The following is a 12,616-nucleotide window of genomic DNA, read 5'->3' on the forward strand; positions in this document are numbered from 1 at the left end:
AGTACTCTCCTTCACGGAGCAAATACCGTACATAAGAGACAATAATTTGTATAAATAAAAAATAAATGAAAAAATGCTAAGGAAAAGCACGAAGGAAAAAAAACTCACTTAAACCTCTTTCAACTGCCCTAGTACAACCGGTTTACATATGTACGCTGCCAATTATTTGAAAGCCGTGTTTTTTTTTTTTCAGGCGATCGGTGGAGAGGCGTGAATACAGACGCACCACACACCCACGGCTTTGCATTCCGCCCGTCGAGCGAAGACGGCGGTTGGCAAGGGGGGCCATCGACAGACACCCAATGGGGTGGGCTCCTGGAAGGGAGGTGGCACGGTGCCAGGCAGGGGACGACTGGCTGCTAAATACCTTTGTTCCAGCAAAGCGGGATTTCGTCAAATTCAGATACTGATAGCATACGCTCTGCGCTCCGTCCAGAGGTTACAAAAAATAAAAATTAGAACGGCCTCCTCTTCAGGTTCCACTGCCTTTCGAGTACAGAGGACATGTTTCCACATGACTATGGATTTCCCTGTTTTGAAAGGCAGAGACTGGACAAAGAACCTCGCAGGAAGGGAGAAATCTCATTTTGAAATACATTTGTGTCAGATTTCTTTTCCTTTTTTCCCCCAAGACTACGTCCCTCATTTTACAGAGAAATGTGTAAAGAACACGAGGCTGACACAAAAAAATCCTCCAGCAATATTTTATGCTCAACTGGGTAATTTGTTCCAGTTTAAAATGAAAGCAAAATATAAATTTCGAAACTGCAAACGTATATGGGATGAAGCGCTTTACAAAAAAGTCTTCGCAGAAAATAATCTCCTCCCTGCCCACGCGGGGCCTGTATCATGCAAATGAAACCGTGTCGTGTTGTGTTTTAGACCGCGCGTCCGATTGACGCCTGTCACGGCGCAAAGGCGGAAAGGTACGGTGAGAAAGCCCAACCCGACAAATCCGGAGCCGCAGCAGCGTCGTTTCTGATCCCGCCGAGTAAAAGTCGCGAAACAAGCGGGAGGAAGAGCGCGATTTGCATAACATGAAGCGGGCCGTCGGAACGCGTGACACCGAGACGATGCGCGATGGCACGGGCTCCCGCGATCCCGACACCGCAGACAAAGGGAGGAGCGGAGGGGTGCCGCTGGCACGCACCCCACCCCTTCACCCCCTCGTCAAGCAGGACGGGGCCTGACGGACGGGCCACACCCCAAATCACCCGGCTCTCCCGTTTGAGGTTCTGGTGTCGCAAAAAGGTAAAACTTAAACCCTCGACGGGAGCGAAAGAGGCTGGGAGCAAGGCCTCACCGTGACACACAAGCAAAGCACACACAACAGCTCAAGTGTTCTCTACAGCAAAGACATCCAGGACAACCGGATTTAAAGAGATTGGCTTTATCCCTATTTTTACAGAAAATATTTTTTAAATCATAATAATAGGTATAGAAAAAGCAAGGGACTTTCTGGTATCTGTACACTGAGAACTGACTGAAGCACAGAACAGCAAAATGGTAATTCAGAAACACAGCCACATGGTGTTGTAGGGTTGCTGTGACAGGGCTATTAAATTCTGTTTTTGAGGATTATGAAAAATGCATTTGTATGCCCTGGAAGGTTCAGAAACACACGTACAGCATATAAACCATTCCTTGTACAACCCACTAAAGTACTGGGACTTGGATTAGCAAGTTAACCTTCTAACACAACAAGTCTTTAACTTCAACTAGGGGGGGCTCCATATGGATATTCTGGGTCCAATATCAATAACGCATTTGTCTGATCATTGGCTGACACCAATTGTGATAGCTACCCATTTTATATTATAGAACTAATATTAACTCATCAATTTCTCCATTCATACAACATACTGATGGGGGAAAATATCCACTTTTGTAACAATTTTTTTTCTGTATAGCTTATATAAAGTTTGGCTGATTCAAATTATGAATCCAAAATAAAAAATAAATATATGCGATTCAGATACATTATGCATATCATCAGGCAATGTTTTTGCTGGCAAGTGTATGTTGTGTCATCATATCTGTCCATCATAACAACCATAATCGTAGCATCTGCCCAATACACGAGACGTTCAGTTTAAGCCATTATCGACCAATACCGACAACATCAATAATATTCTGACTATCAACAAATCTTGACTTACATTGCTGGTTACACAAACACACACACACACACACACACACACACACACACAAGCAGGAATGGTCAAAAGCAGAATGGCACTGTTCTTCCTGGAACTTGCCGTTGGATACTGAAGAACGTTCCTGAGTCCAAACCCTCTAACATACTTACTCTTTGTTTTTTTTTTTTACAACAGCCGTTTTCACAGCAGCCCTGGCCTAGGAGCACAGTTTCCTTCTCACCCACTGAAACTGAATGGGGCTAGAAGCAAACACTGAGCCAGTAACAGAAGGTTTCCTAAGTACAACTACTTTGAAGTTAACAAGCAGTGTGGAAGCACTTAGCTCTTTAAGCAGAGGGCGATTTGGAAATGACCAGAAATGAGAACAAACACAAGTCAAACAATAGCTTAAAAAATAGGCTGAATTGGCCACCCCATGGTGTTAGAACACGCAGGCGTGTCATATGCCAGCCTACAGCACAGAGCCATTGATTCAATATTAATTGGACGACGACCGACTTACAACTGACTATTGCAACCACACCAATACTGAGAGAGAGGGAGGGGAGATGGGAGGGAGAGAGAGTATGAGAGTGTGAGAGAGAGTGAGAGAGAGTATGAGAGTGTGAGAGAGAGAGTATGATAGTGTGAGAGAAAAAGAGAGAGAGTATGAGAGTGAAAGAGAGAGAGAGAGAGAGAGAGAGAGAGACTGACTGCGTCCTAGGCTCTAAAACACAATCCGACAAAGGCATTTAAAAAACAATTATCTGCATTGAGGGCCGTTATGCATGGTGGCTGTGTTAGTCTGAACTAATTGGCTGGTCTATTTCAGGACATTCATAATTTTAAAAGGGCCGCGGCAGTGGTAGACGTCTTGAAAAATGGTTTGTTATGTAAATGAAAGTTCATTGTTCCAGCCGATACACGTTCTTACGGCCAATGAAAATTCCATCTGTCATCGAGGCGTGTTGCTGGAGGTGGCGTTTCAAACGGGAGATCAGACAGCTGCTTCGCTCTCATATTGTGTACAGTTTTCCTCCGAAAAAAAAAAAAGAAATCTCACAAAGGAAATTCGGATTCTGTCACCGTTACACAATCGGTGCGAATACCGCTACGATATTTTGCATAGAGTGCTCTCCACGACCGGACGACGTTATTTACGAGGATTGCAGCGAATCTCGCTTTCCAACTTCAGATTCATTTGGGGCGAGTTAAAAAGGATAAAATAACAAGGTTTTAAAATGGAATCAACAGCCCTTCGCGTTTACACTGGAGGGGCCAGACGGGAGGGGGGTGGGGGGGGCAGGCAGGCTGCGGAGTCCATTACCCCGGTGTCCCAGAACGGGCCCCTCTGCCCCGGCCGAGACTCACCCAGACAGGTACTGCCTTTCGTCTTCCTAAAAGGGGCAGCTCCGTATGTAAATAGGGTGTACATCACCCACACTGGGCCCTCCATATTAGGCCTTTTGAGCATGTCAGAGGACCTGTACCCCCCCCAGGCCTGTACCCACTGCCCAGACCTCTTCACTTCTGCCTGTACAACAACAGCAGCAACCTTACTAATATACTATTAATACTACTATGATAATATGAATATGAATATGAATACAAATACAACTACTACTACCACCACCACCACCACCACCACTACTACTACCACTACTACTACTACTACTAATAATAATAATAATAATAATAAATAATAATAATAATAATAATAATTCCTGCATTTTACCAGCAGTGTAAAAATGTGGTGACACTGCAATATCACATTTGAGTTGCATGTAGCTTTAACTTAAGTGTGTGACTCACAACTAAGATCAAACGAATAATTACACTGAAAAATTAGGGCTGTAAAGTGTTACAATAATAATAATAATAATAATAATAACAACAACAATAATAATGTGTAGTAGTAACACTGATGCTAATAATTTCAAATAATCTCTCCGCTGTTGCTTGGAGGTTGTCAAAAAACAATTAGGACACAACAGGCTTCTTCAACAGCAGAAAGTGAATTTTAAAGCATCTTGAACACATTAAGCGTTTCTCACCCCCTTCACCCCCCCCCCCCCCCCCCCCCCCCAACCTGATCCATGTTCACACATAAAGAGTCGTAGGAGCTTTCACAAGCACTGCTGAACAGAACAGCCAGCAGAAAATAATAAATAATAAATAACAGAAAACAGGAGGATTAGGTCACCTTTTCATTTTTTTTTACCTGACCACGAAGGCATTTTAAATCAAGTGCTAAGGAGCTGCTACGTAGATTCTGCCACTGCAGAATTGTTTTAATAAAAAAAAAAACAAACCATAATACCAGTGACCCAAAGCTCCCAGCTGAACCTTTTTACATTATCATGCAAATGAGTTTAATAACCCAGTTTAGCTGCTGACAGAAGCAAGACGCGTATGTGTGATGGTAAGCGTGGATAAATAGGTTGTATAATTTGTGCTGAAAACGCAGCAGCATCTTTAAAACAAAGGGGGTTAACCAGACAAACACGACCCCAGTTAGCGGCGCAAGCGATTACGCTGGAATCGAACAGAAATGTTTGGTTTGTGGAAAAAAAAGGCAGAGCGTAGCACGTCCGCATACCCACATCTGCTGAAGCGGGCTGTCTGTCGCTCGCTTTCTACGTTCGAGAGAAAGATCTAGAAAGACACTCCAGAGAAGGTGCTCTCAATAAGTAACAATTATCTCCAAGGCAAAGGTCAAGTACTGAGTATTTTCTGGCCAGGTCGATGCAGCCCAAGGACTTCCTAGAATAAGAATCTGAAGCAGAAACTGGCCTGGTCAAAAGACAACAAGGCTCGTGATTAAGACCCTCTCCCTTACCCCCTTACCACCCCCCCCTCAATCCACACTGCACACTTATCTTTAACCCAGGACCCGCACCGGACTGTAGTCACATGCTTTAGATACACAGAGAGCAGTCGAAGACTTACAGCGACCTCGGGTCAAGCTTTAACCCCATGGATTCCAAACATTTTTTAAGGTTGTTTACAGCACCATGATGAACGGTTTTGTTTTGAATCTCTCCAACTGCTCTTCCTGGTTCTGGGCACTTTCCTCAGTGCAGAAAGCCAGCCATCAGATGACCTCCCAGATTCCAAATGTGGGAAAAAACGACAACAAATAATTTGCAGCAATTCTAGAACCGAATTACTCTTCCTCAGTAAGCAAAAATTAAAGAAAGGCCCCTTTCCTTTTCCCTTTTTTATTTTGGTAAGAGTGGAAAGTGCAGGCCCTTGCTCACACGGATAAGATGTGGCCACGTGAAACCACAGAGAAATCAAGACACATCTGTCAGAGCCCACATCAGAGAATCAGAACGCGTTTCCCATCGGTCTGAATGAGCGGGCAGGCTGAGGGACACCCCGCCTCCCCAAAAATCAACCGGTTCAGACCCTCCCTCCATTCACACAGCACTTCCCTGCTTTTTCTCAGGACCGGACCGTTTATACACAAGTCGTAACACACAGTCACTCTGTCTCTCGCTGACAGTCACCAAAGTCAGCGGGTCAAAGTCAGGGTCGCCAGTGTGGTTTAGCCATTGGGCTACATTGGGTTACTGTGGAGAAAAACACCCTGGCAATCTCTGGATCCTGGCGCTGGTGCTGAGCTGGGTTACCCATCATTCACCCCGGCAGTTTGGAGACGGTCTGGCCCTCAGCTGACACCCCTTCGACAGGGGTAGGAAACAACAGTCTACGGGACATGCGTATAGTCTACAGGCAGCCAACTGCCAAAGACATGGACCCAAGCTATCGAGGACGGTAACAGAACAGTTATAATCATGCAAACTGCAGAAAATGTAGACAAAAACTGCAGAAAACCCTTTGCTAACACTCCAATAGCACAGGCATATGTGAAAGTTATCTGACAGTATTATTATACATTTCATTTTTCGTGATATATCTGAGTTTTCACAGTGTGGGTAGACCGAAGAGCCTTGCCAAATTAAACTGACAAGTTGCCGTCTCCACATTCGCGTCCAAGACAACCAACCCCCACTGAGATGTCGTGTGCATCGCAACATGTGGCGCATGCGTCCCATGCGCACACAAATTCAGGAAGTCAAGTGCGCGCCAGTGCGCGCGTTTACGCAGGCGGCGAGCAACACGCGAGATGCGATTACCTGTCAGCGCAGCGCATCCGTGTGTGTATGCATGTGTGTCGTATCTGTTGCGTTTAAGTTCTTTAAATTTGTTCTGGTTTGGTTACCTGTTATGTTTTCCTGTTTCGGACAAATTCCTCGGGAGGACGTCGACAAACAATCGTCGTCCTCCGGCGTGACCTGAACGCCCACCTCCACGGGGTTGGAGGTTCTCCGAAGCTGCCCGCGCGAGGGCGAGACCGAGGGGGGTTTATCCACAGCTTTGTCCATGCACATACTGCCACTGCATCGCTTCCTTTTGTGCTCAATAAAAACCAGGATATCCCCCAGAGGGAAGTTCATCTGACACTGGCCACAGGTGAGGAGGTCCTGGTCTGCTTCCGGAGTCACCTGGACCAGCCCCCGCTGTTCCTGCTGCTCCTCCGGGAGAACGGCGGCCAGAGGCTCGGCTGCACGGGAGCACGGGGGAGGGGAGGCAGACAAGAGAGGGAGAGAAAATCAGACCAAAATGTTCCACTGACCAGCACCCAAACTGAACAGCGATAAATAAATAACTGTGACTTTTGAAATTGTGACTGGCTTTTACTTGTACTGAATGTGCGGAGCCATCTTTCCAACAAAAATTATTTTTTTGTTATTTTGGGTTTTTTTTTTAAACAAATGTAAATTACTTCTTCACAAGTTTATAAAACATAGAGATGTTTCCTGTGGCTCTGCTATTTTTGTTCCTGCTGTAAGTCCTGGCTTGTACACATACAGCTCCTTAGGAAAATAAACATTTATGATTTAAATAAATACCAAATTAAAAGATGGATGCTCATCTACTGCTCTATTTACAATTTTTTAATATCTATTTACAGATGAAAGATATTCAACACTTTCAAAATGGCCCATGCAAAAGGAGGATCAGAGCAAGATGCTATGCAAGAAGCATGAACGGGCAATATGCGAATTTAAATAAACTGCTTTCAGTCTCCCAGATATTTTCTTCTAACCTTCTTAATCTTAAAATAGGAAAGCCGTATAAAATGTGACCAATACACATACGTAGTGAAAGCCGGTGAATTTTGAAATCTGATGGTGTCTCTTAACTCTTTCACGCACATGAGTTTCCTTGATGACCACTTTCGCGGCCGGAAATCGGTGTGAAGAAACGCACGAGCGAGGGCTAGGCTGAAAGATTAGAATTTTAAATGATCGCACAGTTCGCTCACTTTTGACCAGTCAGTCAGGGGTGACCAGTTACAATGGATGGAGGAAAGACGTTTAAAGAGTTTTGAGTAAAAGGTTTAAAGAAATCCACTATAGTAGTAGCCCGAAACTAATGTTATCTTAAATCTTTGTACAGAGGTGAAAACACTACGAGCCTCCGAATGGTTAAGTACCTTGACCTTCTTTACTAAGCTGCCAATTTCACATTTTAATGAACTTAAAACCACTGAGAATCAAAAAATAGATTTTAATTTGAGTTTAGGATGATTGGAACAGATTCTGATAAAAGTGTTGGGATCTTGTGAACCGAGGTTAAATTTATTTCAGCCCAACCTAGACCAGATATTGAGGGGCGTATGTGGAGTAGCTCCCAGACGTGCTCGTGAGAAAATATCATTTGAAAGATGCAATCCTACACGACATCTGCGCTCGAACTAGGACATTGAGATAATGTGATAATTCCTGTTGCCGGTGCTACCCCTTAGTTTTATGTCGGGTCAGAAGCGGGAATTGTGTGGGTTGTACAGCATACTAGCGCATTTAGATGCATCAGATAATAATAATTGGAAGACCGGGCTGTGGCTTTGCGTGCAAAAGCTCGAATTTGACCCCAGAACTGACCACATCGGTTACTATAGATTCAGATCTTTTTTTAATCCCAAAGGATTTCCAAAAGATGCGTGCATCCTGATATTCATTTCGGGCATGCTTTTCATTCTATGTGTCAAGTGTGTTGCATGCATATTATATATATTCCATTCCATTATTTCCGGGGTTAAACATTTGCATTAGGTGATGTTTTATTACGTCCCATTGTATTCCATATAGATGGAATAAAATGTATATAAATGTGGAGACTGTAGGACTCGTACAGTCAAAGAGAACAGTACAACTACACACTGTACATTTTAATTAGACAACGAGTATTTTACTTACTGAATAACCCCGATTGTATCATTCAAATTGTAAAGCAATTTACATTTCAAAAGGAAAATATTTTACAAACACATTCATGAACAGACGTGCCTTTTCGTCAAAAACAGTGTTCAATATTCAAACTTTTCATGAAAAACTTTAAATATGTTCATACTTCAGGAATGCAAGATCATTGCAGCACATTTAACAGAACACAACTTAAACACATTATTATGCAACTGGCCATTAAGCGTTACAGCAATATTATTATTGATAGTCTAACCACGTCATGTAAAAAAAAATAAGTTTGTACGATAACACTATTGCACTAAACACACGTGGCTTTAAACCGAGCATCTGATGACTGCATTATCGCCTCCGTTGTTGAACTGCAATGAATTTAAAAGGTTTAAAGAAAAACGAGTAACAGCTATCATTGTTTGACTCTGAGCAAAAAGGCACAGGCCTAAGTCTGATTAAATAATAGCAGAGATTTACAGACGAACATTTGGCGTGGTTTGTTTTAATAAATTGTGCGCATTTGTGTGCTATCTTAAATTGAGGAATGCAATAAAAAGCAGAAATACTACGATTAAATTAAGAGCCTTCATACCAAGTCCCTGTGCATATTGCACAATGCTAATTACTAGTGTAGCCTACATTATATTAATTTTAAAAATGCAGATAAGTTTACCCTTTATGTTGTTGCATGTGTGCTCTTGGTGGAGGGAATAAATACAACAAAATCCATTTGAAAATATTAAGATTATTTTAAAAGACCTTGTCCACAACACGGCCACAATTGTATGAGAATTGGATTAACTTAAATAGTCATCGAAAACAGTGGATTTGAGGCGAGAGTTGCGAGGAGGATTGGAATAAAGGAGCCATAACCTCGTATTATGCGTTTCCTTTTATTCCAAACAGATCGTCAGAATATGTAGATTGAGGTGGCGGTGAAATTGATCAGGTTCAAGTTCATTTCCAGTTTATTATCGTCTTCTGCCTCCTAGCGACAAAACGCAGACACGCACATAAAGGACTTCAATGCAACTTGGAAAGACGCCTTTGCGGCCAGACCAACAGTTCTAAACATCGGTAGTTCAGTGCGAATCTTCGAACAAGCCTAATGTAATTTTAAAAAGGTTTATTCATTATCATATATTCGTCTATCAGTTGTCCGCTAGTTATATACACATCGAAGGGTAACATTGTTTCTTGCATGGTCAACTGTTTATCTAGCTTACCCGTTGTAATTTGAATTAGGACTCTGCTGAAAACGTGGAATATATACACATTTCTAATACATTAAACGAAATTCTATTGAGACACTCTATAATGTAAAATATTTTGTGCATTTACGCATTCACCACATTTTAAGCTGCAGCTGAATTTGAATCATCTTTGTCTCTTCCCACGAACGTAGCCCCGATAAAGCCTGCAATCTAACGAACACCATGAAGATTTCGCCTTACCTTAGTAGATCCTTACAGCGATATGTTAAAATACATTTAAAAGAGGATCCAGAAATGTAGAGAAACAGAAAATAGGAAGAAAAATAATGGAGTAACGCCGTGTTCCTGTTGCTCTTCGTGGAGCTCTCCCCCCTCTATTATTAGAACTGGCGTAATTTCTAAGGATGGTCTATCTCCCATTTAATAAAACAAAACGTAAAATGTATATAATCCACCCGTTTCATAATACTCTGTGCAGATATGCGAGTGAAATTACGCGCTTATTCTTTTTTTTCTCCGCTTTCAACCCTGCTGGCAGTGGGTTACGCGCACGCGGTGCTTGTAAACAGTCGGACACGAGATTTTTCCCAATCAAAATCCACTTCCACTTTTTTTGAAAATCTTCCAAAAAATAGTGCGAGAGGAGGGAAATCCTCTCAAGAACCTAAACAGACTGTGTTGCGGGATTTTCCACGAGATATACCAAATAACTCTGGTAAAGCATGCATACCTAGACCATTCGCCTACCTTAGCATATGCACTTAAGTGGCGAAAGCGACGGGGGCACTCAAGCCATAGCATATGCACGTTACAAAATTCTTATGCAAAGTACTCTGATTTCAAAATGCTGCATATTGGAGCAAAGTACAACTTTTCTCTAGGTTTTGAAGAATGGAATGCACTCGTATAGGTATTTCTTGAAAAAAATACACATTTTCCACGCGTTTTTCAGTGAAGTCCACTTGACCACGATCCTCGCCGTCCAGTGTCCAGTAGCCTTCACCAAGAATTACGCTCTCCGTTATCGTTTTTCTTCGTTTCTACACGCATTAAACTATGGACAGTAAGAAAGTAATGGAAAAGACTGTGAATTACAATTTTGTTTTACTTACGCGAAAAATCCCGTTTGCTTAAGTGCTGGGGTTTGCCTTGCTTGCGGCGAGACATGGTGGTTGGTGGTGGCTTTCAGCTCGGTTCACATCGGGAGAGCCGGGTTAGAAGGGAGACTCCAGAGAAAATATCTTCATCAATGCCTTTGACATCCAAAATAAATTAGAAATAATACAAAGATGGCGCAGGGAAGATGGATTGTGGGATAGCCGTCATGGCTTTTTTGAAAAGAGAGAGAGAGAGAGATGAAAAAATGGCAAAAGCCCCCCTGAGCTGCAAGTTCAAGTGCGGACGTGACGTCCCTGCGAACTTGAACGTCAGGAGATGGATGGACACAGACATACAAAACATGGGCAGGGCGAAGCCGGGGAGTGGGAGGAGGGAATGGAAATAACAAAACCAATGGACACTCATTAGGGGCTGGACATGAAATGTAGACCCGGAGAAGCCAATGGACAGAGAGATCAGGGGGCCGGACAAGAGAGAGAGCGAGAGAGCGAGAGAGAGAGAGAGAGAGAGAGAGAGAGAGAGAGAGAGAGAGAGAGAGAGAGAGAGAGAGAGAGAATGAAATGAAAGCTGTGTGTGAGTGCGCGCGTGTGTGTGTGTGTGTGTGTGTGTGTGTTGGGGGTGGGGGGGGGGGGGGGTGGACATAGAAAAACAGAGTGAGAAAAGCCAATGGACAAGAGATTCAAGGGGGCTGGACATACGACACAGAAAGGGGAGGGGGGAGGGAGAAATGTTTAATATAAGCCGTGGTAGTGGACACTGATCGGGGACCAAGAGGCAGCCGCACACAGCCAGTGAAAGCACGCGCGCGGTGGTCAAGCTGTCAGTGTCGTGTGTGTAGCCTACGTGGACCGAAGCATTTGCAGGGGTGAAGCAGCTTTGAAACGAAACCGTGCGCGAATAAACGATCGGGTTGCATGAACAGGACAGACAGGTTTTCGCACGCATGCAAGACAGGGTTGTGAGAGTATCACGAATTTAAGTCTATCTTGAACAAAAAGTGTGAGTATAGGAATATATTTTTTGTTAATTGGTCAAGTTCAACAGGACATGCAGGCGTATAGAGGGTGTAGCTGAGGCGCGGTGTACTGTGTTGTTTTAAATATAAAGAAAATAGAAAGAAAGGCCATATAAAGAAAAGATCACAGGAACTGCCCATTTAAAAAAAAAAGAAAAACAAGGAGGTGGTTGTAATAACTTTCAGATGTGCGCAGGTTGCCTTCATGCGGGGACTTTGCAGGGGGAGGGGTAAAAATTTGTCGTGACAATAGATTGAAAAATAAAGGGGAACAGAACACCGCCTCATCAGACTAAATAATGACAGCAAGAGACACCAGACAAATAAAAGCGATGACATGATCGGGGCTATGCATGAAGTGGGTAGGAGAGAAAAACACCCGAGCCAACTAATAAAAGTACTAGACTAGTGGCTGCGTGAGAGAATCACAGGAGCGAAACGCAATGCAAACGCGAGCAGTGCCGTAGAGATGGACTGGACAGACCGAACAGGGAAGGGGAGATTCAATGGGGAACGTGAGAGTGGATCGGGAGAGGAAGTTGAGCGACGAAGAAAAAATGTGAACAGTGAGTGAGTGAAAATATTTGTCGGGTCAAGGATAGCTTATACGTTTGGCAGGGAAGCTCGGTGTGTTTTGCGTTGGAATATTTTGCTTCTGACAGGAGCGTCAACGTTTTAAATAGGCTGTGAGCATTGTCACTGGCGTACGCTGCATTTTGCTGTAAATCAGGAAGAATCGGCGAATGTGTGGACTCGTTATTGTGCAACCCGTTAGCGGTCGGTTAAATAATGCCATAAATGTAGGTTATTTAGTAAACACAGACAGATACTAGTAATGATTCAATGTCTAATATGTCTGAT

The 12,616-nt window shown here is 43.3% G+C and overlaps 1 protein-coding gene across 5 annotated transcripts in view; it reads right to left on the bottom strand.

The window, feature by feature from the left end:
• Positions 1 to 11,029, bottom strand: part of bcl11aa (BCL11 transcription factor A a) — a 58,295-nt gene extending 47,266 nt beyond the window's left edge. For all 5 annotated transcript variants that reach the window (XM_061227925.1, XM_061227926.1, XM_061227927.1 and 2 more), the window contains exons 1-2: positions 10,734 to 11,029; positions 6,367 to 6,708 (exon numbers count right to left, since the gene is read on the bottom strand). In XM_061227925.1, coding sequence (XP_061083909.1) covers positions 6,367 to 6,708; positions 10,734 to 10,788 — 397 coding nt within the window. In that variant the 5' untranslated portion in view covers positions 10,789 to 11,029. The remainder of the gene's footprint in view (positions 1 to 6,366; positions 6,709 to 10,733) is intronic.
• Positions 11,030 to 12,616: the final 1,587 nt, after the last annotated feature.

The sequence above is a fragment of the Conger conger genome, chromosome 18, assembly GCF_963514075.1.
Source record: "Conger conger chromosome 18, fConCon1.1, whole genome shotgun sequence".
In the NCBI taxonomy this organism is placed as follows: domain Eukaryota; kingdom Metazoa; phylum Chordata; class Actinopteri; order Anguilliformes; family Congridae; genus Conger; species Conger conger.